Source organism: Cyprinodon variegatus, unplaced genomic scaffold, assembly GCF_000732505.1.
Source record: "Cyprinodon variegatus isolate N-32 unplaced genomic scaffold, C_variegatus-1.0 Scaffold31, whole genome shotgun sequence".
Taxonomy (NCBI): domain Eukaryota; kingdom Metazoa; phylum Chordata; class Actinopteri; order Cyprinodontiformes; family Cyprinodontidae; genus Cyprinodon; species Cyprinodon variegatus.
The window spans coordinates 1,969,929-1,996,254 of record NW_015150484.1 but is presented as its reverse complement, the minus strand read 5'-3'; the positions used below and the strand labels follow the sequence as shown (position 1 = coordinate 1,996,254).

General features: G+C 36.8%; 1 protein-coding gene across 1 annotated transcript; it reads right to left on the bottom strand.

Annotated features, from left to right (window-relative positions):
* Positions 1 to 25,115, bottom strand: atp10b (ATPase, class V, type 10B). Its single transcript, XM_015401017.1, has 21 exons — positions 24,706 to 25,115; positions 19,022 to 19,226; positions 18,722 to 18,807; positions 18,320 to 18,426; positions 14,903 to 15,034; positions 14,591 to 14,718; positions 14,210 to 14,462; positions 11,954 to 12,150; positions 11,092 to 11,262; positions 9,491 to 9,992; positions 9,289 to 9,389; positions 9,077 to 9,203; positions 8,784 to 8,968; positions 6,669 to 6,936; positions 5,525 to 5,601; positions 5,311 to 5,436; positions 5,036 to 5,236; positions 4,859 to 4,939; positions 4,658 to 4,762; positions 2,055 to 2,242; positions 1 to 525 (listed from the first exon to the last, which is right to left on the bottom strand). The coding sequence occupies exons 1-21, from the start codon at positions 25,113 to 25,115 to the stop codon at positions 240 to 242; spliced, it is 3,936 nt and encodes a 1,311-aa protein (XP_015256503.1). The 3' UTR covers positions 1 to 239.
* Between the last annotated feature and the right edge of the window lie 1,211 nt (positions 25,116 to 26,326).

Sequence of the window (26,326 nt, the reverse complement as noted above, 5' to 3'; positions counted from 1 at the left end):
ATGTTGGAGAGAGGTGCGTCTTTCTAAGGGTGGGTGGCCACTAACTGGGTTAACACCGCCTCCTGAAAACCCACTGGGATTGTAACCGGCTTATGTGTTCCACTGCTGAGAAAAGGGAAGCAGGCTTTAATAAAGCAGTTTATTGCAAAATTAACTCCAGTTGGAGAGTCATATATGATCCACTTTAGATATTTACAGTTTCCTGAATAAATTATCATCATAGTGCTTCTAGTCTCCCATCACGTTGGCACATCCCTCTGATGGTTCCTTGTGATGACGTTGAGGCTAAGATCATCGCCCGTCAAGTCAGCATCAGTGAGGGACTCTGGAAAGTAGTCTGCAGGGGTCTCCAGGGTGGGAGAGGGTGGGTCAGAGAGCTCATAGCGCTTGACCGACATTCCTCCCCTGAATCCCCTCCACTCCTTGATCCACTGGTCCCTGGTAGAGCCGTCCATCCGGTCCAGCTGCCTGCCTTGCAGGAGCGGGGAGGGGGCGACCGAGTTCTTCAGCACATGAAACGTGTACCTGAGGGAGAGAGCGTGGTGGTGAGAAAGTAGGCCAGGGAAAAACATACAGGCTTTTGATGTAAATCGGAGCGCTCACTCTCTCTGAAAAATCAGCACTTTCAGAGGAAATGGGGAGGAAGATGTTTGAAGCTGCAGCTGATCCTCACCCTCTATATTAACATTATGTATTCAATAATCTGCAAACGTGTTTGCATTATTTCTGATCTCATTTAACGATTTGAACAAGTCAAAAATTAACCCAGATAAACAATAATACAGGTATGATCTGTTTTTATTGAAAAATGTGCACTAATATTCAGTGAGGACCTCAGCAGCCATAAAAAAAAATCAAGGTTCATAATTTTAAGCCTAAGAAAAAGAAAAAGGAATGGTCTATTCTTCCTTTCTATGCAGAGGTGTAGCCAGAACCTTTTTATAAGGGTGGCCAGGCAATAACCAATGTACACTGAGGGGTGGCCGACAGTGGCTAGGAGCCAGAATCTCATGGTCAGTCTACACTGTTCCAACTGAAAAATCAACGAGCAAAACATCCAGATTTTCTAAATAAAGAAAAACTATACTTTCCTACTGTCTTTCCAAACAAATAGACGCATATATTTAAACATATGTGCTTTCTAGATAAAAGGTTTAGTGGATAAAATAGTTTCAGGTTTGAGTTCTGCGGCAAACCTCTTTTCCATAGTCATCACTTATCTACTTTCATCAATAATCCTTCTGCTTAAAATTGATATTTACAAGTACTAATATCTACATAAATTGATTAATATATTATGAAGACTCCTAGATGACTTGCAGAAACAGATATTTCTTTCCTTACCCCATAAGACAAAATCTAGTTCTGAAAAGAGCATGAATTCTGTATCTGTCATTTTTAATGTTAGTATATTGATATGATAACCACATTAACCACACATTAACCACAGTGTTTTTTTTGTCAAGTAATTGTTAATATATCAATATTTGTAATATTTTGAATATTCCACTTTAGAGTATTACTGCTTCCACCGTTTGTATTCGAGGGAAAAAATGGTAGGGGTGGCCAGTGATTTGCTAAGGCCACCCCTGGCCCCCCACCTAGCTCCGCCCCTGTTTATTGACCTTCCAATTTCTTTTGAGATAATGAAATATATGAATGAATTTATTAATATATTATTAAGCTTTCACTCTGCAATACCACTATGTTTCCATGTAGGGGTCAATCTTTGACATGATTAACATTTTCTATGGCTCTCCAGCTATTTTATAACTGCCTTAAACTGCAATAGCATATTTCTGCCATTTTTCCATTGTTTTTCAAAAAACATTTTTTTGTGATAATTTTTTTAAACATGTGAAAACAGAAGATATTGAAACAAAAGAGAGTTTCTGTTTTAGTTAGATTAAAATGCTAAAAAGTTAGACAAAACAGTACCGGTACATGTACATTATCTGAAAAAGTTTGCGTTGCCTTCAGCGTTAGGGATTTGTTTAAATAAAAGAACGGGATAATAAATCACAGCATGGCAAATGTAGGATGGAGGATTGTACCTGGGCAGCAGAGCCACCACGGTGGTGAGGGTGCAGATAAGGTAGAACATGGGGTCAGCCATCTGGCTCTGGAGGATCCAGTAAGGATTGGACGGAGGATTACAGGTAACACAGAGGGCACTGTAGGCCAGCGTCACCACGAAGTACAGCAATACGCTGCCCACCATAATAATCCAATGGACCACCGTCTACCACACAATCAAAAATAAAAATATTATTATTAACATGTTTAGGTCAGAGAAGAAGGGGAAAAAATCATGGTTATGGTGAAGATCAGAACTATAACAGTGCATAAAACTTGTGACACAATTACAACACCTGAACATAAACAGACCTGAGGACAGTATTCTTTTCTGACATTTTGGATGCCCCTGATTGTGTAACTGAGTGTGCACCAAATCAATAGTGAGTGGAAGAGCTTCCTGAAACCTTCAGAAAATGTCCGTGGTGCTTCTGTCTCAAAAGCAAATGGCTGGAGCAAAACTGGAGGTTTTACAGGATAGTTTGAGGAGAAACAACCGCCAGAGATATGCTTTTTTCAGCTTTAAAAAAAATCACTTTTTGTCATTACACTGTCACAAGTACAGCGCTACAAAATGAACTCTCTGCATTTAACCCATCTCCTTGGAGAGCAGTGGGCTGCCACTGTGCGGTGCCCAGGGACCAGTGTGGGTTAAGGGTCTTGCTCAGGGATCCAGAATGGCAGTCTGTGGGAGTGGGGCTTGAACTCAGAACCTCTGGATTCCTAGCGCAATACCCTAAACACTAGTCCACCACTCCCTCAGATGCTAGAAGGTTGTAAATAAAACAGAAATTTCTGAGCTCTTGAAACAATGTCTTATTGAGATTTAAAGTTCTCATTATCTAGCTTCTGTTAGCAGCTAGCTGTGCTGCAGTGCTAACTATTAGGGGTGTGCATTAGCAAGAAGTTGGTGATATCATATATATCACAATCCTGGTGTCAAAAACCGATTAAAATTAAAATACTAATTAGCGTTACACCAATACCGATACCATTATTGGGCTGGGCCCTGATTCAGCACTAAAATGGGGTTATCGATATTGCCGAGTACCAACAAATAGGGCACTGATACCATTTTGAGAGCCAAAAGTTTATTCAACTGTTGTCACCCATTCCAGGTAGACAATAAAAAGTTCTACTGGATTCACCTTGAATTAGTCTTTTTCCTGCTTCACAAAGGTAGGCGGCAGCTTGACAAATCCATGATGGCAATTATTTTACATACAAGTAGGATGCAGTTCTTTATATATACACACACACATCAATTTCAAACAGATGGTATCAGTATGGTATCGGTATTGGCCAATACTGCACAGCCAGGTATTTTTGCCTATAAATATTTTGTATATTTAAGATTGATTCCATATTTTTAATCAAAATCATCTAATGATATATCAGGATATTTTAAATTTATAAGACTACAGTCTAAAAAACTTTCTCGCAATATTTGAATTGATTTAGTAGATTTCTTTTCTTACACCCCTCCTATGGCTTGTAACGATGACTTGTAATTAATTAGGAACATTTAAGTGGCCATTATATTAAATAAAAAAAAAAAATCTTTAAATGCTGCTGGAGTAAAACTATCGTAGAACTAAACAGCCATTTTATGAGAGACTAAAACCCTGTCAATCTCAAGCTTCCCTTTGTAGTAGCATGAACTTTTTTTTTCATTCCGTTATCTTTATACACCCTTTAAGGTCCTGATTTGTGTGACCATTTGCTGTAATCTTTTGCTGCTGTAATGGCACAATTTCCCATTGTGGGACAATAGAGAGAACATATTTATATTCTATTCTAACTTCTTAAATGTAATATACATTTTTTAAAGGTTATTTTTCATTATTTTTTTCATTCCTACCTCCTGTATAACAAGACTGAACTACAGTCATTTTCCTTATAATTACTTCTACCTTTAAAATACAAATTTGTTCACTGCTGCTTGTGTAAAGTGATTGATAAGCTAAGCTGCTAAACAAGAAGGACTGGAGGACTGGCAGTAGCCTGCTTCCTACACTGAAAGGCAAGGCAAGGCAAGGCAACTTTATTTGTATAGCACAATTCAGTACAAAGACAATGCAAAAACCTTTACATGCTTGAAATATAGGAAAATAAAACAGAATCAAAGCAAGTAGGAAAAAAATAAATAAAAAATGCAGAAACAAAAAAGAACATTAAAAACTGTTGGACTAAAGAAAATAAAAAAGTTGAACTAATGATGTTTCAGTTGAACTATTTACCTAGAACAGTTGAAGACAATCCTAAACAAATGTGTTTTTAGTCTTGATTTAAAGGAACTCAGGCTTTCCGCACTTTTACAGTTTTCTGGAAGTTTTTTCCAGATAAGTGGAGCATAGGAACTAAATGCTACTTCTCCATGTTTAGTTCTGGTTCTAGGTATGCAGAGCAGGCTGGAGCCAGAAGACCTGAGTGGTCTGAAGGGTTTCAGTTATTCTGATGTGAAGTATTTGTGGTATAAAAATGTCACATTTTACAAAAGAGAATTATATAAGAGCAAGGAAACAGAAAACAGTGTTTGTAAGATTTGGAGAATACATATAAATATCAGAGCAGCACTCACCCAAGATTTGATTTCTATGGCAAGATGCAGTAGGATGGTAAATAAAGCAGTCGTGTTGAGTGGCGTTCCAAATGTGAAAATATCAACATCTGAACCCTGGTAAGCCTGAGGGAGAATCAAACATTTAGTCTAATGTTTGGTTGGTTGGCTAATGGATGAGTAACTAATGTGTAATGATAAACTGATAGATGTGTTTCTTACCCAATACGGAATAAAGAAGCAAACCAAACTTTGATAGAAAGCATCCAATATGGAAATCCAGAAGGTTAGATAGTTGTAATCCTAAATCAAAGAGACAAATATTTATATTTAATTACAATAATAATAATAATAATAATAATAATAAAAAAATAATGAGAATTTCTTTCTTCCACTAACCCCTTTTCCTTGCCCGGTCCTGTACAATTCAGGGACCCCCTGCAGCACCTCTGCTGAAACATCCTTGTCAAAGATGCCAAACATGATGGGTGGGGTGGAGGTGAAGAACAGGTTGAAGAAGATCATCAGCCAGTAGTCGATCATGGCCGTGGCGCTGAACCCACAGAAGAATTGATACCAGAAGAGCAAATTCACGTAGGCCTGAGGAGCAGCGATTCATTAATCATCAGAGCAGAAGGTTCATTCATAGGGTCTGATTAGAACACGGCACTCACCACGTTCTTATAAAAGAAATAAATGATCATGTTTGCCAGCCGAGTGTAGCACCAGTGGCCATGGACGAGGAGCAGCTTTTTTAGGTGCTTAAAGCGTGATATAGCAAAGTCGCTGGCCATGACCGCCTGAAATGACAGAGATGAGTCTCATTTTGATCATTCTGGGACAAGGAAGGAGGAAAACATCTTTACGGCCAATCAAAACCTTTCCCACCTGCATGCCTTCCTGACCAGATATCCCAATCCCAACGTCCGCTGCTTGGATCATGTTGACATCATTAGCACCATCGCCTGAAACAAAAGAGTAAACTTCAGCACCTGTGTAGACACTTATTCTATTTTTTCAATCTAACACTCCACATCTAATCTAACCCCAAAGTCAGATAGAGTGATGTTATGAGGTTCAACCGCTGATACGGGGAAAGACTGTGAAATACAATCTCATTGCTTATAATAGGTGAAAATAAAGGTACCTAACTTTAACTAAATGTTAACGTAGTTTGTCTAACGCAATTATTCAGAGCCATTGAATGATTTCATTGACTGGTTGATTGATTGACTTTATTGATCTCACAGTGGAGAAATTTACTTGTTATATCAGCTCAAGAAGATTGTGCCAAAGGAAAAAGGGATATATAGAATGTATATAGTGTGTCCAAATATGACAGCTTTTCTTTCCTTTTTTTTATAGTAGGATTGTTATACCAGGTTATTGCAAAGGGTATTTATATGGATGGATATTTATATTTATATATATAGTTATTGCACTGTGTGTCAGATATAGAGAAATAGGTTATTGCACATTAAACATGGCAAGCTATTGCCATTGTAGTGTTGCATTGTATAGTCTGGTTGCAGCATGGATGAATGACCTGCAGTAGTGGTCCTTTTTAGGTACAAACAGGTTGTAAAAGTCTTTCTCAGCTCTACAAAATTGCACTTATTTTGCATGTATTTCAGGTGCATGATATCTAATAATCTTATTTACTTGTTGCTTTGGCAGATCATCTTATTTACCCGCTCAAAATAACAGCAAATACACTTATTTTGAGAATTTGTGCTTTATCTATAGATCAGTTTCTGTAGCATATACTTTTTTTAAGCACACATGTTTGTAAAACTCATTGGATTTAACCTGAAAGCTGAAAACAGCTAAAATGAGAGGGATGTCTTTTCCAGATTGATTTTTTGACACCTTAAACTTTGCAAATAAAATTCCTCTGATTTGCACCCTGCTGGTTTTGCTGTTTAGTTTGCTTTTGCCTTAAACCAGCTCAATGATTGATAGCATAGCTAATCACTGATAGAGTCAAGATAAATCAATACAACATAAATTATATTTTTGTGATATGACATACCAACAGCTAGTGTCATGACTTTGAGTTTCTCCCTGACCAGTTTCACCACTCCACTCTTCTGCAGGGGCGTTACGCGGCAGCACAGAACAGAGCGGCAGCGTTTCGCCAGGTCCACAAAGCGCCCCTGCAGGTCTGGGGACATAGCCATGGCTAGAGTGTTTCCATCGATCACCAGAGAAGTGTTGGGGGCTGTGTCCACATTTCGAGGGTCCTCCCCGTACCTCCTGACCTCCTCCAGAGTGCAGTCCAGGATGGATGTACATGCAAGCTAAAAAACAAACAAACAAAATAAGTCAGATTGATTTGTGTTTTTCAAACAATATTGCTAAAATGTTGCATTTTTTTTATACAATCCAATAGAATGTGCTTCAATGATTCATTATTTTTAAGTGCCTTGAATATATAAAATATATTATGATTATTTTTATTACAGATCTTTGATTACAGATCTTGGTTAAGTCCATTGGGGTTGTAGGGGAGGTGAATGTGTGAGGTTTCTCTCTAGCGATCACTGAGTAATGGCTGTTAAAAAAAAAGTTCATTAAAGTGTATTTCCTGAGAGGGTTGCATATTAGACTGGTCATTAGATATGAAAGCATTAGTTATAGTGTTGGGGGTATCACTCCATTCGTCATCAGTCACCAGTGCCTCCAAGGGTCCCACAGCAGTCCCACTTATTCCAGACAGATCGGCGTGTATCCCTTAGAGCTGCCAAGTCATTTCTATCCATCCAGGGGCAGAATGAGGACATGGTCATGTCATTATGACAGGCTTGTTCCTGTGCAACCACATCCTAATGACCTCAGTGAGGTAGGCCACACTCCACAGGGCTTATGTCAAATGGTAGGAACTTTTTAAAAGGAAAAGGAGTCAAATTAGTTAAAATATTTAAATTGGAGGAAGGAATATTCCTGAATTCTGCAGCTCAGAATATCTTTTTCAGAAACGTCTTAAATTAATATTATAAATGAGGTCTCAATGTGGATAGAAATATTAATCAAAAAGTATTACAGGGTTAAATATGTTTAGGTTTTGATTTATGAGACTAATGAAAATTATTGGAATTCATGTTTTGCTCAAATGTTTTGTTGTACTCTGTCATCTTTACATAAATTTATTTTGCATGACATCACATATAATAGAATAGAATAGAAAATCCCTTTTCAACAGACATTATAGTAAAAGGGTCAAACAAGTGTAGACATTCAAAATGTATAAAATGTATAAAAATAACAGAATCGAGTGATAAAGGTTAAAATGTTAAAGAAGAAAAAAATTTCAGTTTAACCAGATAAAAAGGAACAGTAAGTTTCCTCATTTGGCTAATTTTTTCCATCTTTTATTCTAGGCTGACACAGTGTTGGTTTTTTGAAATATGTAGAAATAAAAGGTTAAAATATTCTTGTCGTACGCCGAGACATCTTCTTCGAAGTTCTGACCCGGCATAAGAAATGCTTGTTGGGAGCTTTGGTCTGGGCATGATTGAATTTGTTTGGCGTAATTAGAAAAAGTCCACACCTAATTAAGGTCCTAGAGTCAATTTTCTATGCATTAATGTGGGAGGTAAGTGGCTGGGAAGGCTTCAGTCCCACCTCTACACTAACTGAGGAGAGCATTTGTGTAACTCAATACAAGAAACAGCAAATAACTTTTCTTTTTTTTTTTTTTGCAGAAATGCTGAAAAAAGGCTTTTTGTACAAATTTTACAAAGAAAGAAATCTAACTTACATATAAAGAAAATGTAAAGGAATACATCATATCTATAAAAAATGTATTGCATACTTCATCAACTGGGTCTGTTTAATATGTAGAGGATATTGTTTGCAAGTTGAAGAAAAAATACACATGAACTGTGGAAGTTTTTCTCAACATAGATGGTATTTGAAATGTGAACAGTTGTATCTCACCAACATGTCTGTTTTTTTTTTTAAATTAGCAATTACAGCTCTGATCTCAGGGAGCTTTTCTATCTATATCTATCTATCTGTCTGTCTGTCTGTCTGTCTGTCTGTCTGTCTGTCTGTCTGTCTGTCTGTCTGTCTGTCTGTCTGTCTGTCTGCCTGTCTGTCTGTCTGTCTATGAAACAAGCAGCATTCAGAGAATGAGGCTGCTCACCTTGTTTGTGCAGCTCATGTTAATCACCAGGTCTTCCTCCTCCAGTAGCCTGCAGGCATAGCCGATGTTGACAGCCGTCTCTGGCTTGTCACCTGTCAGCACCCACACGTGGATCCCTGCCTCCCGCAGCGCCATAATGCTGTCTGGGACGTTCTCCTGCAGACGGTCTTCAATGCCAGTCGCTCCTGTAGGAGGACAAACATCCCGAAACAGTCAGGCACCATTCGCACAATGATCTCATCACGAAGAAATGCCTCTGTGGTGCTGGGAATGGTCAGGTTGATGAACGTTACCTAACAGGGTGAGGTTTGTCTCCAGCTGCACAGAGGTTTGCATGATGAGCTCCTCTCTGCTCTCTATAGCAGCCCGAGCCCTTTTCCTCTCGCCCAACCATCTTTGATACTCGTTTTCACTCACAACCTGTCACAGATGAGGGGAAATTAGGAAAACAAGCCGTTCTAGGGTGAGAAAACAATGCTACTATGATATACTATGGATTTCATACTTTCTTTGTGATGCAGAGTGTGCGGAGGCCCTCCTTTGCATAGCAGTCAAGGTGATGTTGAGTATCAGCTGCTATACTTTTCTGAATGCTGCTGATGTTTTCTAGAAATAGAATAAAACACATTTACGCATACAGTGTTAGCTTGATTTATTAATTATGAAATAGATATGTCAATAAAATTCCCTTTTCCTGCAGTTTGTACCTGCATAAGGTGTTCCAAGTAGCTCCATTATGGCGTAGTCTGCACCTTTAGTGTACAGCACATACTCTTTGGTGATTGGGTTTCTCACCAAAACAGACATCCTCTTCCTGTTGGAGTCAAAGGTCAAGGTTTCAAGGACCTCAAACACCAGCTCCTCTCCAGACGGGAGCCTAACAGTCACACTGCCAGGAGTGCGTGCCATCAGGATGAAGCCGTATGCTTTGGCTGCGTACACCAAGGCGGCCTCATCAGGGCTCTCTGCCTCATAGCACAGGTCCTCTAAGGCTGCTGTAAGGGCGGCGCTTTGAGGATGAAGAGAATGTGTTTGGAGTCCGTTGGAATCTGCTCTGCTGTCCGTTTTTGAAGAGTCTGTAACTGGAATTTCTGAAAGAGTGCGGTTTCTGTTGGATTTACGCTGAAATAAAGTCCCGGCTTTTTTCACCAAGTTGGAAAAGGCCTCCAAAGGGTTGTTCGTCTGGCTAGATGGAGCAGACGTACACACCTAAAACCAATGTAAAAAATATAGCAATAAATTACAACACTTTTTGACATGATATGCACATTTTAAATTAGCTTCTTTATTGTTTTTTCTTATTTAAGAGGTGGGAAAAGTGCTTTTCAAATGTACAAACAGCCACATCGCTTTATTATAGGTTTAGGGTGATAGACTGAGATCAAGTAGTAAACATGGATTTAATTAAAAATAATTTCTATCTGTCTCGTCAGACTGTAGAATCACATCTAAATCCTTTTGGGTATGTTTCTGCCAACCTTCACATCTGAGACTAAATATTTTTGATTACTTATATTTGCTCATAGCTCACAGATTAATTGGATTTAATTTTTATCAATTTAAATTTTGCAATACAGCAGATTTTTTATAGCTTTCCAAACATATTACCCCTTTACTCCAAAAATAACAGTGCAACCGACTGGCGGCCCCCTAAAAACCCATATATTTAATTCACTCTATGTTAAATCATAGATTTTTTTCTAACGACCTTATGAGATATTTAACTATGTAATTGTGGATTACAGTTTAATGTAGATAATGTAATGAACAAATAAATAAATAGAGCATTTAATTATTTAATGGGACGTTGACATTTATGTATTATGGCCCTATTTTATCTCAGGGATCACATCAAAATGATTGCGAAAAACATCCCCCCTCTTTGGGACCCATCACCTCATATATCATGTTTTTAATGTGTAAATGTGAGTTTTTATGGCTTCTTCTATACAAGTCTTCCTTCTTAGGTATCTGGTGCACTGCTAGGGCTCTGATTAAATGCCATTTATGCTATAAATTTAGACTTCACATATCCAATTGTAAAAAAAAGAAACAAATAAAACATAAGCCATGTACCCTTTTCTCTAACTTAAATAAACACGCACCTTACTTTTTTTATTCTATATAAATTATTAATTAAAAACAAAACAAAAGGCGTTTGTGGCCAAAATCTGAAATGTGTGTTATTTCAACTTGCCTGAGCGACCAGTATACTTGACTTGTCAGTTTTTAACTTTTTTTTTTTTTTCAAGATATAAATTCATTACTTTTAATTACTTTGTTTTCTTTCATATGGAAGTAAACTCACCCTCTGTCTGTGATCAGTTGCCAATGAAACAACCACCGTGTTGCAAATGGCGAGAGCCAGGAAGAAGTCCAGATGAGGATCCATCCCTCTGCTACCGTCTCTGCGGCCGCTGCCACTCTCAGCCCTGCTAATCTGCTCCAGCAGCTTCTGGTCTGGAATCACCTCCGTTTCCTGGAGGAGCAAAAGTTAATCAGTTTTGTTAATTAAATGCCGTCTGTATGTCGATAAACCTTTTCTCGGTTACATTACGTTCTCCCTAAGCTGACGTAATGGACTCAGAAAGTTTTTAATCATTGAAACTTTCCATCCAGTTATGACCAGGGATAAGAAGAGGAAAGAGGTATTAATATGTTTTTATTGATACAAGCATTCTACTCTACTGGAGATGAAGCATGAGGAGTAAAGACGGAGTCCGTGGTGAGTTTTTCTGCCTCTGTATCTCATCCCCTTGCCCCCTAGATAAAAATAGATACAGAGAAACTGTACTCTATATCAAAACGGTAATGACTAATCTATAGCGCACATTAACAGTTGATGTAACATTGGTAATCCGTGCCAAATGGTACTCAGTGTGACCATATGTCCCATCACAGACACTGGGGCAAAGCTGAGCAATCGCTGACACCTAGAAGCTTGACCATCTGCGGCGGGCAGAGGGACCACGAGGCCTTTGACTCAGGGATGAGTCAGATTTGGGTAAACATCGACAAGGGTTTTCTTAGTGCAGATTTACACACTTTAAACGAGTAAGAAAATATACTCTTACTGGTTTAAAATTTCTAAATTTTAAATACAAAAATAGAAAAAGGACTATAATAATGGACTGTGATGTTTGATTTGCCAAGCGGATTGATCTTCCTACCAGTGGGCTACTGAAGGCCACGTCGCTCTGCGCGTTTGCCGCCACCTTGCTCCTGTGCCTGCTGCCATGGCGATGTGTATCTATGGAGCTGATGCCCTCAGCTTCCAATGACCACCTGGTTCGTGGGAGTTGTTGATGCTGGTTGAAGATAACCTCCTCCTCGGATTCAGGCTCATCGAGGACAGCGAGACGGATGGCTGGAAAGAACCAGAAGTGTTGACAAATTACCACATTGCATCATGTCATGGAAGAGTCATTAAAAAGGTTAATAATCAGGCTAAATATTCCCCCCCCCCCCCCCCACTAATATTCACTCTTTTTAATGTGTTACCAGGGTGTTTAAAAGTAGTGATATAGTATATACACCTGAGTCACTCAAAAAAACACATCAAGAAATATACTGTTAGGAGAAGGCGAGAGACAAAAACTCATATTAAACAAACTATTTAAGTAACAAATACACAACAGCAGCACATAAATTGTTAAATTGAAATATTTCAAGGCGAATTAATGATTTAAGAAGGAATTTATTCTAAAAGGATGTCTGAAGTTGCACTTTAATGATCACTGGGCTTTACAGCAGGTAAAACACCTCCATCCATGCATGGTTCATTTTATGACAGAGATAAATAACAAAAACAAAAACTTTAGCCTACATTATGGTCAATTGGGTGAAACAATTTCAACAAGCACAAAATAGTCTAAATTAATTTCATATAATTTAAAAAAAAACTTTGAATTAAAGCTTTTTAAAATGTAGTACTGATTCCAACATGGGCAAATTAAGTATTTTAAAATGTAACACCAATTATGACCCCTATTTAAATTATAATAACTGTAGACCATAGAAGATATGGTTCATTTTAGACATAAAACTACATTTCCTCATGCTAGTATAAAATCAGAATAAAGACAGCTATTTTTAATGATCGATTGCCAAATATGCACAAAACAATAAAATATGCCTCAACAACTTTTTTATTTTTTGGTTTTGGGTGTGTTCTTAGTATTACCTAAAATGTTTTTCTTATTTCTCTTAAAATGATGACACTGTTTTTAGTCACTTTGCAACAATTTGAATCCTATTCTTCAAACAAACTCTCCCGATCAAAATAAGTATTTTCCTGTACTTGTACATAAACATTGTATCTCTGTTTATTTTACTTGGACACTTACCATTTCATGACAGAGATAAATAATGATAAAATAATTTTAAATTCAGTTTATAATGTGATATAAGTAGCGCCGTTCCTCTATCGATTAAGGTTTTGTTCCGTTTTCTAGACAGGGGACAACAGGGGCCAGTGTCTTGTTTTGGCCCCTGTAAAGAACAAAATAATAATGTAACTGATTTGCCCAATTTAAATAACCTTAACAGTTTAATTTAACAATCATTTAGGAATTAGGTTCATTACTTTAAGTTTCAGCCTTATTAAAATGGATCAAAGTTAGGAAACTTTGATCATCTAGATCAAAGCTTCCTAAACGTTTCAGCCTGTAATCCTAAAAAATACCAATATATCAGACTGGAGGCCCCCTTAAAAAACACAAAATCACTTTATTCTGATATCAAGTGAAAGGATATTTATGTATATTATTTATTTAGATTTGTCTACTTTCATGTAGAGAACAACACAATAATTATAATGAATATATAACATAAATATAAACGTAAATATAAAAGAGATAAATAAAAGAAATTATAATTATCATGTAAAACAACATACATGACCTGTGTAATTTAACTTTTAGAAAAAAATATATTTTTAAATAAAGTCACATCTTTTAAAAAAAAATGTAAAATGTATTTTGGATTTTCTAATGGGATATTTAATTGTAAATTTTGTATTAGACTAGTAAATAAATGTTACGTCTACTTATTTTATGGTACATTTAATTATTTCATACAGAATTTTGTCGTTAATTATATTTTTTTTATATCACAAGGATTGTTAAGACCATATTGGACCCCCACTTTGGGAGCCCCTGTTCCAGAACAAGGGTCTTATCTAATATACTAAGTAATGTGCTATTTCCCTGCTTTTGTGTTATTCTTTTGTTATGTCCTCCATGACCATGTACTGACCATTCCTAAATGTTTAGAGATTATACTGTAAAAGTTATGCAATATTTCCAACCTCTTGGCATCAGGACCCTTATAAATGAAAAAAATAAATCCTCTTAAAGAATTATCCAAATTTGAGAAAGGTGAATCATCTGTTTTAAGTATAAAAAGTCTCCTGTTAAAATCCTCACCGTTTTCCCTGTGTGAGTATTCAGTGCCCATGATGGAGCATCTGCGAAACACCATCTTGTTCTCAGTAAGGGTGCCTGTCTTGTCTGAGAAGACGTATTCAATCTGCCCAAGGTCCTCCGTGATGTTCAGAGCCCGACATTGCACACGGCTGTCCGTCTCCTCATCGTACAGGTCCATGTCGTTAGTAATGAAGAAGATCTGTCCGACTTTCACCAGCTCAATAGACACGTAGAGAGAGATGGGAATCAGGATCTGGAAGGTGGTGGAAAATAACACACAGAGGGGGAAGGAACAAACAAAACAGACACAGCAGTTAGTTTAATGAGTTTAAACTTAATAAGAACATGCTTTTTTTTTTTAAAGCAATGTCTGTCAGACACCTGAAGGAGGATGATCATTGTGAAAAACATGTAGAAACTTGTAAGACTGGGATCATCCAGGTGACCGTTGCTGTCAGGAACCAGGAAAGGGGGCACGTCAGGTAGTGACTTCAACCATAAATAGTGACCTGTATGGGTAAAGACAGGTTAATTGATTATACTAATTGATAAACAGACAGATAATTCTGGCCTCCTTCCCATGCCTGTGTTAAATTTATATGTAGGCATGTTTGAAATTGTAAATCTGATGTTTCCCTCTGATAAAATTAGATGCATGTAGTAGCTCCTTGTTTTAGTGATGTAATTCTTTACCAAATGCTCCAATGAGGCACATAGTCAAGAGGAGAATGAGGCAGAAGAAGACGTCTATATTCAGCTTCCGTTCCAGTTTGCTTCGCTTGTATCTCGACCCATTGTTGTTGAGCATGGATTTGGTCTCATGACCTTAAAAATATCAGGAGAAAGCTGTTAGTTATGCAAACACACATCCCCACACACAAAAACAATAAAACAAAACAAGGTAAATATATAATAATATATAATATGTGGTGCCGTTTTCCTGAAAAGCTTTGTCTTTTCTTTTTTTTTTCTGCACAACTTAAGTTTCAAACATTTCTAATTGCTTTTGCTGATATTAGTTTTGTTATGGTTGTCTCTGTACACATACAGTACTTTTGGTAACTTAGCTTTGATTGTTGCATTACGAACATGAATCAAACTAATGAGTTATAAAACATTTAGCAAATTATTATTATATTTTAACTCTCTTTAATCTATTAAAACATGAATAATTAGAAATATGATTAGCTGTATGAAAAAATTGTTATTTTAAATGTAAACTCAATGAGGCGTATTGTTTATGTGTGATTTTTGCAAATCCTAACTCAATATGGAAGTTTTAGGATGCTAACATTAACAACAGGCAGCACACAACGAGAACTTCACAAAAATCACAGGAATATATTTTATGATGGGAAATAAATAGTGACAGTAAAACAACTGAACTACTGCAGAAACGAAAACAACTTTATGAGCGATTTAAAGCCCAGTAAGACTGCTAATTCTGTAAATTCAGATTATTAGTATGGTAGCATTTGCACTGCAAATCAAGCTGCAATGTTGTTCGGCTAGTATTAAAATTAAAATGACTTAACAGGTACATAGCTGCAATTCACCTGTACATTTATCCAGCAATGATTAAAGTGTTTTTATACCTTTTTCTATTTTTAAATTTTATGTCTGTTGCTTAACTACTGATGCAATAGCTGATCAGGAGTTCATTGTTTGAGTCAAGAAATTCTGATTAATAGCTTAAAAAAAGGCATTTACTTTGTATATACCAAGTTATTATAGGTTCAGAATATATTTTACCAGAAGTGTCAAGTAACGAAGTACAAATAGTTTGATACTGTACTTAAGTACATTTTTTAGCTATCTACACTTTACTCCATTACTTATTTTTCTTCCTACTTGACTCCTGACTTCTACTCATTACATTTTCACACAAGTATCTGTACTTTCTATTCCTTACATTTTTCAAACAAACGTTACTTGTTACTCTTGGCTTCGGTTTAATGTTTATAAATATTTATTTCACGTCATGTGCGCCATCCAATACAGATCCTTGGCTCCATCCACATCAAGTGAAAACTAGTGTAATTGGATGAGTCATATAATGCAAACACTCATTAGTTTGCTAAAAGAAATCATCAGAAGCAAGCAGGTGTTCTCAAACTGCAAACGTGAATTGTCTATGCCATGTTACAATGATAGATTCAGAAAAAGATGCTGAGATGTCTGAAAGGTCGAACACAGGCGAGAGCGTATCGGGAGACGGAGACCAACAAGACCTCCCTCATCCTTGGCCCTATCTCAAAGAATTTTTCAAAATAGTCGTAAAATTGAGCTTTCAATTCTTATAATGGCATCTGTCTGTTTTTTTTTTTTAAGGTTAGTTTATACTTTTATACTTTAAGTAGTTTTTGGAGCACATACTTTTTCAATTTTACTTGAGTAAAGAGGTCCAGTTGCAGTAACTGTACTACTACTTAAGTAATAAATGTGTGTACTTTTGACACCTCTGTATTTTAAATATGTTTATATCTGTTTTCTGTTTTAAAAAAATGTCTCTATAAAACTGGTTGTTTCATTTGATGATCTGTCAAATTAAAAATATGCCAGTATAAGGCTGCTGTTCCCTTTTATTTTCATGGCCTATACATGAAGAAGAGCCTGGACGAGCAGCCAGGTGATAAGAAAACTCTTAAAGAGGGTTTTGTGACAGAAAGAAAACACTTTGTAAACCTGCTGTGTACATTACAAACATGAGAAACTCTAAATAGCCAAAAAACACAATCTTTGCATAAGCTGTGTAAAAAAGACACAAAACATATTTTGCCTTGATTTCAAATATTAAATCTCACCTAACTTTAACTCTATGTCTTTTATTAATCATTTATAGTAGTTATTTGTTACATGTGACGAAAAAAGACAGGTGATTTTAGAAAATTGTTAAATACTTCTTTTACAGTCAGAAGTTTGCACATACTAACATCAGCATGCCTCAAGTCAAACTTAGGAAAGCCCTGATGAAAATGTCACGGCTTTGATTTTGAGTTCATTGCAGGCTCGCCGTAGGACGTGTTTCACACACTGCTAATCTCGCTAATCTTCTGTCATCTGTCTTCATTGAAAAAATCCAAACAAATTAGGTCAGAAGAGAACTACTGACCTCCTTTAGTCTGGTCCACCTTTAGGTAGAAATTCCAGATGCCTAAAGGCATCATCTTTTTGAACAATTTTAAAATGCAAGTTTAATGATTATGTGGGTGTTGAACCAGCAACCTGTTCAGGGAGGAGATTTGCACCCTGGAGTGTTTTTGTACAACCTTAAGGAAAAGGCCTTGAGTGGATCCTGACAGACTACTATCCTACTCCTGCATGAGCTGAAAGGCCACACAAGGAAAGAATCTAATAGTCAACATTGCAAAATAGAAAGCCACATTACAGTTAATCTAGAAAATGCCCCTAAAAAAAAAAAGAGAAAAGAAAGAAAAAAAAACAAATAACACAAATATTGACATATTTCGGTTATGTGCTGTTACATTTGTAGAAAAAAGCTTACATGAGAGAATAATTTGCAAACAAAATGTTGTGTTTTTTTTTTTGTTTTTTTTGGGGACGTTCTTTGCTGTAGGGGCAACTGGCATGTTTCACAAATTAGATGGCAGGATGAAGACTTGAAGCAACATCTCAAGGAAGTTTGGGTATAAATGGCACACAAACATCCGAACTGATTTCTCTGACACTGACCACAAGCGTAGTGCAAAATTAGTGCATAGCTATAAAGGTGTCCCAGCAAGATGGCCTTCAAACCTCACTTAATTACACAAGTTCTGTCAGGAAACATTGACCAAAACTCCAGCAAATATTACTAAAAGAAACATAACAGGCTGTAGGTAAATGTCTGAAAAAGAATCCACGTAAAAGATCTAATTAACTATTAAGGGATTTAGTTGATATAAATGTTTCTGGTAACCCTCAGTCTCCTAAAACAGGAAAACTTGACCTTGATGTATTTGTTAATCCTTAAGGGGAAGAAAAGTGATGTCTTTTTACACAATGTATGTAAAAATATCTGATTGTGACTGTATGACGTAAGGTAAAAAAGAAGAAAACATGTATGTTTAAATGTTGAAGCCTAAGGCATTTAGTAAGTTGTGAAATTACCTGCATACACCACGAAGCCAACTGCATGATTGGTGTTTCTCATAGTACAGCCTCGCAGCAGCAAACTCTCAATGCTGGCGCCCACCTTGTCTTTATCAGGCTTCTCTCTGGGAAAGGGACAGTGACAATCCTTTTTACTGTCAGGACTTGTTAGATATTCATTACTGCTGACTTATTCCCCATTAGAGCTCTCCTGCGTTATGCCTGTAAATGACCGGCCAGGGCTGACCGCCTGTAGGAGCTGTGCTGCCCAGGAAAATTGATTATAGTCTATTATAGCCCCAATGATGTGTCTGCTATTATTGAGAAGTCCAATGTGGAGGTTGGAATTAGTTTCCAGGCTTCTTGGGGATTTTTTTGATTTTTTTTTTTATGTGTGCCAAATGTGTGTTTGAAACTTACACAAAGCACTTGAAATGATTCAGATTGATGTTGGGTTTTTCACAAACCACAACAGCATTGAAGCTCTCAGGCTCAAATCCAGGATTCTGGTGAAAAAAATCAAAACAACCTTATTACTTTATGAATGAAAGCCTTTTATTTGCAGCTTAATCTGAACTTCAAAAGCAACACAGTCACATCTGATTTACCATACAGCTTCAAAGTATGTAAACTTACAGTGTATTTTTTGTTTTCAGTTGTGTTCTTCCACATAACAGCAGCATCAATGGTGAGATCAGGATAGTCAAAAATGGTTCTTACCAATGGACAAATTCCTGAAACAACCGTCCTTTGCTTCAGGTTGGTTTCCCCGTCCAGGTTGGCAGTCTCTATGTGGCAAACACCGTTAGGGTCCGATGAATAGAGGAGGAGCAGGTCTGCTGGGATGATCTCATTGCAAAGTACCTTCACAAAATCCCCCACCTGTACATCCTTCCAACGCCTCTCCACATACCGTTTCTCCCTCCTGCAGACAAAAAAATCATGCATCACCCATCGAAGAACAGGTCGGCTTTCATGTAGCCTGCCTCGCAAAAGCATTTCTTCTGATTGAAATTGACCACATTTTCTCTTGTAGCAACCTTGGAATGTCACTGAAGTTTATAGAGCTCTTATAGGATAGATCAACACAGAGAAAAGGGAGGAAAATTATATATTTTTTCAACGTTGTTTTTAATAGATACATAAAACTCTGAAAATCACATAGTGAGTTTTAGATCGATATGTTTCAAGAAGTGTTGTTGCTGTAATTGCAGCTGCAAATCTTTTGGAGCACATCCAGAGAATGAAGACTTTTCACATTCCTCCTTCGAAGGTAGCTCAGGTGGAGGATATCTACATACAACCAGCCACAGGTTACCATTCAGAACTTTCGGTGGGACAGTTTAACCCCTAGAACCCGACGGACCCACCGGTGGGTCCAGCTGCCACGTGACTTCGTAATTTTAACAAACCCCCAGTATTGATGTAAAAAACACATTTGGCACAGTTTGGTGACATTTTTGGATAAATGTGCCAAAATGGCCTCTCCACCTAAGAAATTTCTCACTAATACCATTCTAAAATAAATATGATTCATCTTATTGAGTCCAAATTTGGTATATTTTTACACAACATTTAGATTTAAAAGTCTGTACTACTTTTTTGTGCTATAAATAATATTTTGGTAGTGTTTTGCAATGTTTATTTCAAAGAAAATTTTGGCGAGGTTCAAAAAATGCAAAATATTTTGTATTTTGTCCCTAATATTTCAGGCAGGGTCAAAGCTACAATGGTGCTGACACCAGAAAACCATTCTATGACATCTTACCTTTACAGAGGTACCAAAAGTTTCTTCTTAAATCTAATAGCTGTGAGGCTATAAGTGATTTACTTTTGTGTGTTTTTGTCAGGCAGAAATTTATTTATACCCCCTGAGGGTGTAAGAGGTTAACACAAGAGTAAGCTTTGGCCTAAACCAGGGGTCCCAAACCACTGGGCCACAGACTTTTCCCAGGCCATGGACCTGTTGCAGAGGTTCCCAAACATTTCAGCCAATCATCTCCCATAAAATACATGTAATTACTTTACTCTATGTATAAATTATAGATAATCTATCATTTTTAAAAATATTTTTAATAACATTTCATTATTCAACCATTTTTCAATTTAATGTAGTAATTATTAATAACAACTATCGAAATGTTTATTTGAATCACATCAGAAACAAACAAACATACATATAATTACATACATGTTTTCAACTTTAGAGGCAACATTGATTGATTATTAATTTTATGACATATTTTGGCTCTTCAAGGATCACATCACATTGATTGTAAAAATTATTTTGCAACACCCCTCATTTGGTGTCTTGCGACCCCCTAGAGGAATCCCGAACCACATATTAGAAACTCTACCCCTATCGTATGTTAGTTGCAATCAATGAACTGCAACCTAATTTTTTTTATTTAAAAAAAGCATCTGTATGCTTCCATAATGTTGTCCAACCAAGCAGTAATTTGCTGCTCGACATCTTGTGAAAGATGATTTTCAAGTTGCTTATTTTTTCTAGTTAGCTGTGGATCTCTGCAGCTCCTCAGGCGTTTCCCCAAAGCTCACGGCTTTTTCCTTCTCTCTGTACCCGGACTGTAATTTCAGGTTTGGTAGCTTTGCAGTTTCCACTTTAGGTCATTGGATTGAACAGGCTCTATGAGATGCTTTCTTTCTCACCTGTCTGATGTGTTTCTGGTATCTATTATGTTTTTTTTTTTTCCACTAAGATTCTCTATCAAACCTCTGAGGCCTTTAGGGTACAACTGAATAGTTATATTTTTGTATTAGATATGTTTTATTTTTTGATAAGACAAAATGTAGAAAGATTTAAAGGTAATAGTAGTGCAAAGCATTGCACAGGAAAAAAAAACATCATATTATTTAAAAATATTTAATAATTTGCTAAAATCCTTTCATAGCTGATTTACTTTAAAGGATTAAAGAAAAGGAGCAACACCTCTAAACTCCGTAAACACCAAAGTAAAATGAATGGAAAGAATAACAACTGTGTTGTTGACTTTAGATGGTGGCATGTTACATTTGCAGTGCTATGGTATGCTGTTGGGTGAAAAATGCTGCCCTGAACTTTGTGATCAGGCACCTTTTCTTTACAGAGTGTTTTGCATTATGATTGGAACCAGCGTGTCAAGCTGTCTGAGCACCAGGAACAGAAAGCTGAAAGTATGCTGCCCTGCATGTAAGACCTGATGGGTTAGTTACCGCTCCACACCACACCTCTCTCCCAACAAAGCCAGGAGGGGAGCCTCATGTATTTTTAGGATGCCATTTTCATCCCCTTACATACATTACAGTACTTTCAAAAACTGTTTGCGTGCGTCAGACAGTCTGTGTTTAGTTTTCAATTACGTATGATCCTCTTAGAGTAAAAAAAGTCTCTTTTTTTTTGTGCTTGACAAAAGTCATAAGTCCTTTCTAATGTATTTCCCATACAGTTTTAAAGTAGTGGTTTTATATTACAACCTATTTAACTTTATTCTATAATTCAGCTGGGTGTCTAAATTTTTTTAGCAGTAATGTCTTTACTAATGAAAAAATAAGCAAAGTACTGATTTTAAATGGGGGGTTATTACATTTCCAAATGAGGTAACCTTCGTGGAAACTTTTTGTTTATTTTACTTAAAACTACAATTTTCTTTATTATTTAAGCACACACAGAACAATGTTCTGTTGGGTCTGGGCTGAGTATAAAGAAACAAAGCCGTAAAACCAACGACATTCTTAGAGGTACAAAAATAACAAAGCACATGTCACTAAGACTAGTTAACATGAAGGTAAAAGTTGGTGAAAGTGAAATATAAAAAAAATTATGTAAGCATTTAACTTTTGTACCATGCACTATTAAAGAAATAAGAAAGTCAAGTGTTTGCAAAGATTTTGTAAGAACTAACCCATGTGTGACTTCCTAGGTTTAAACTGTTGTCATGTTGACAGACATTTTAAAGATGAATAAAAGATTAATTTGATTTTTGCTGTTGATATCTATTTCACTTTCCCTCCTGACATTCTTCCTGCAAACATATGTATAAAAGGCTAGAAAGTTTTCACCAACCCTGATTTTAAAAATCCAAAATGGCTGCCGCATATTCCAAATAGCGTGATAGGTATGATGATAAACTACTTATTTTAAGTGGATTTCTTTCACAATCTCTTTAACAGTTTCCCTATGATTTGAATAGAACAAAGTTCTGCTTAGATGCAATAGGATATTATCTTAAGCTTTATAAGTGTACATAACATTTATCTCATCTGTCTTGGGGCTTTTTCCAGATTAAAGTTCTGGGGTAAATAAGAGGCAACAGAAGTTTGTTTTTGCTTCAGTGATAACTAGTTTAAACATTCTCTAATTCCCTATATTCATGGGAATCTTAAGTTTGAAGCAAAGTATTTATTTAAAGTAGATAATTCTTCTCACTTTTACTTAATTGGTGTTAGTTAATAAACAGATCCTGATAGAAACTATAATTTCCTCTAAGCTTTACTAAAGGTAATTGAAGTACCACAGTTTGAGAATAATGTATCTAATTACAAATTGATAACTGAGCATTTTGGGATGATATGCTTGTCTGATTATTTGAGAACTCAAAACAGATGAGAGCATGAAGTCTGCTTTATGCTGTGAAAAGAAAATCAGAAGCAGTTGCCAGAAGCTAAATTAACTTAGCTCTGCATCAAGATGGCAGACATCTGGCTAAGTCTAAAGATGACAATGGGATGATTTTATTTATATAACATTTGCACAGTGAGTGGTTGAAAAAAACTGTGAAGGTTTTAGAGCATACCTTGAAAAGGTGTGTGTCTTTATAAAAGAAGAGTATATCTTAATACAAAGAAATGCAAAATAGGTTTAACAGATACTAGGTGTTACTTTCAGGCTATGTGCAAATGTGGTCTTTCAAACATCACTGAATACTTGTAAGGTAGTAACCGGTTTTAAAGATCACACTTAAAAGTTAAGTGGCATGCTTGAGCAAAGCTGGACTGACAAGTGTTTGAGATAGAAACAAAATTGGAACGATGGCCCATAAGATAAGGCTCTTCATGCTTCACCCGGAAAAATTCACACCTCTATGAAAACAATGACTATAAAAAATTTGATGGGAAATAGACCGGAATAAGGGCCAGTTTCTATCGTCCAACTGCATTTTACGTGGGCAAAACAAATGCTAAGCTGATAAAACTATTTAAAAGACTTTACATCCTGATTTTTTTTTTTTATTTAAATATTCAACTTTATTGCAAAATGAAAGTTTAGGACCTCTGGAAAACTCTCATAAACGTACTGAACATCTTTAAATCTGAGAGCACTAATATCTTAGATCCTGTGCTAATAGAAAACAAATGTCAGGCCATGTCTTAGCTTCATGTTAATTACTTTGGTTTATTTATTTTTTTTAAGGGAACATTTACTGTTTGTTGTTATATTTCTGCAAATGGTAGCACATTTGTAAGGAAACGGCCAGGGAATTTGAATGCAGAGATAGTAAAATTAGTTTCTAGAGTCAGTGGCGATCAAATACCTCCACATCCTCCATGATGTTAAGATTAATCAAAAGCTCCCTTTAAAGTAGCTGAGAAGATATAGGATCAGCTCAGGAGTGCTGTTTATTCCAGAGTGACTAACACAACCATACAGACTAGAATCAAATGTGACCATGCAGTTGACCAGCTGTATTAGTTGTATATGGATCTTCCATTCAAGGCTTAAACTTCTGATTCATAGATGAATAAATAGAAAAATTGCTTTCCATCTAATCATCTGGTCACATTATTGACACCAAATGAGAATTGGTTGTATAATCAGCGCCTTTGTTTTTGCAGAGAATATTCCAAGAAGCAACCCACATATTCAACTCTGCTGTTCAACCCACAAATGCATTTTCTTACAAATGTGGCTTTCAGAGAAATAAACCAGTGTTCCAACATTAGATTTATTGCCAAGAAGCAATGTAGCGACAAAGAAAAAACAAAAATCTACCAAAAACAGATTTCCTGAGGAAGTTTATTAGCATACAGTGGATTTGGATTTATGATCAATCCTTTCCCTCCTGTGCTCTCCCATTCACAGCAGGAAAAAAAAAAGGTTCGGAAAATGTCTGACACCTCTTGTGATTTTCTCTTTTTCACCATTCATTCAAAAATAGAACCTTACTGTCTCTGCTTACGCAATACTCATATGAGGATTTCATCAAACATGTTCGCTGTGATGCTGTGAGATCTTGTATAATCTCCCACACATTCTCTATTTTTAAGTCAAAAATTCCCAAAGGTCTACTGAAACACAGAGGCGATGAAATACACAAACAAATACAGAGGATCCCAAACAGATGTACTGATGTGGCTTTTTTACACCTGCCTCATCATGCATGAATATGCAGAACAGAGAAACGTACCTGCTGTAGATTAAACATGGCAAGCTGTTGATCTTCCTGTCCGACTGGTACCTCCTAAAGTCCTCCCAGGCATCCTTCAGGGCCGTCAGACACATTATTACACAGATGGGGATCAGGCCCACCTCTGGCTGGAAAGCATTCACCACTGGAATAAAGTTCAGGATGGCCAAGCCAACAAAGTAGAGGTTTGCCATGCGGTGAAACTGTTCATAAAGGTTCATGGGAAGGAAAAACAGCAGAGAATATTTAGTGGTTTTGATGGCGTTGGATGGGAAGAAGCGATTGGGTTGCTTTGCCTTCTCCAGCCCTTCGTACGGCAGATTGGACACCAAGTTGCGGAGCTCTCTCTCCCTTGCCCTCTGACCTTGCAGAGCATCCCTCATAAGGGCCAGAGGGCTTCTCCACGTCATGGTTCCACCGTTTCTTTTACTTCCTTTCCTCACCAAAGATCCATTTCCACAAAACCTAAAGGACTTCAGGTCTAAGCCGTCATCTCCCTCAGTGATTCTCAGTCATTGTGTCAGGCCTGACTTAAAACAAGTAACAACATACCTCTCCAAAGACCGCCCCTTTGCCTGTGACAGGTGTGTTTGCATTCCTTACTGTGGAGCTATTAGAGGAAAGAGGCAAGATGACTGAGCTGAGGACATCAGTGAGTTCTTAACAGGTTCACCTGATTTCAACAAAAAGAAGGAAGCTGAAAAAAAGTACTTCAGCTTCTCGTTTTCTTCTAAATTTAAGCCAACATTGAAAATACACTGCAAAGTAAGTGTATTTATTTACCCTTAATCTGCATAGATAGCTAAAATATAAATTGTTTTATACCATCAGAAGAGAGTCTCAAATACTTGCTTAATTTAAGAATACATGAAAAAAAATGACTTACTTAGATTGACATTGTTAGAAAATTAAAAACAAACCTAACGTGATACTAATCACCAATAAAACAGCTTTTTTTTTTAACATTATAGTCCTTTTGATAAAGGACAGGTTTCCCCAAAGGATCTCTCTGCAGTGGATCATGAGATTTGAACTGACAAATACGGTGAGTAAACTGCTCTAATACAGACAGGAAGAGAATACCACAAACATTTTCATCCATCAGCTCTAGATTACACAGGATGTATGGTGACTTACAAAAGAGATCTACATTAAGTTGTGTTATAATCCTAAAAGTATTTTAATGGCATCATATAAGCAAGTTTAAGGTGGAGTTAGATTATAAACAAGTATCCAATAACAAAAAAAGGGGAGAATGCGAACCTATCAAGACATGGTCATCAGCAGGAAACCACCTGCTGGAGGTGAAGTTGGCAGAGGTTCATCCTGAACAGCAGCTAGAATGAATCGATTTAGATTGCCAACCATAAGCTACGCCTAAATGTGATGGAGAATTTACTGAAAATAGAATTTGATGGATGCTCTTCATCCCATTTAACCCTTTATAGGGCAACTTACTGTTTTTGTTCCTTTTTGGTTGGGGTCCCCGGTTCCTTCTTTGGGTTTTGGAGGCCCAGGTTTTTTTTCCGGCCTTTCGGCAAGGTTCTTGTTCCTTGGTTGCCCTTTTATTTTGGCGTTTGACCAATTAAATGAGCCCTTGATTGATATATTACCTACTGTA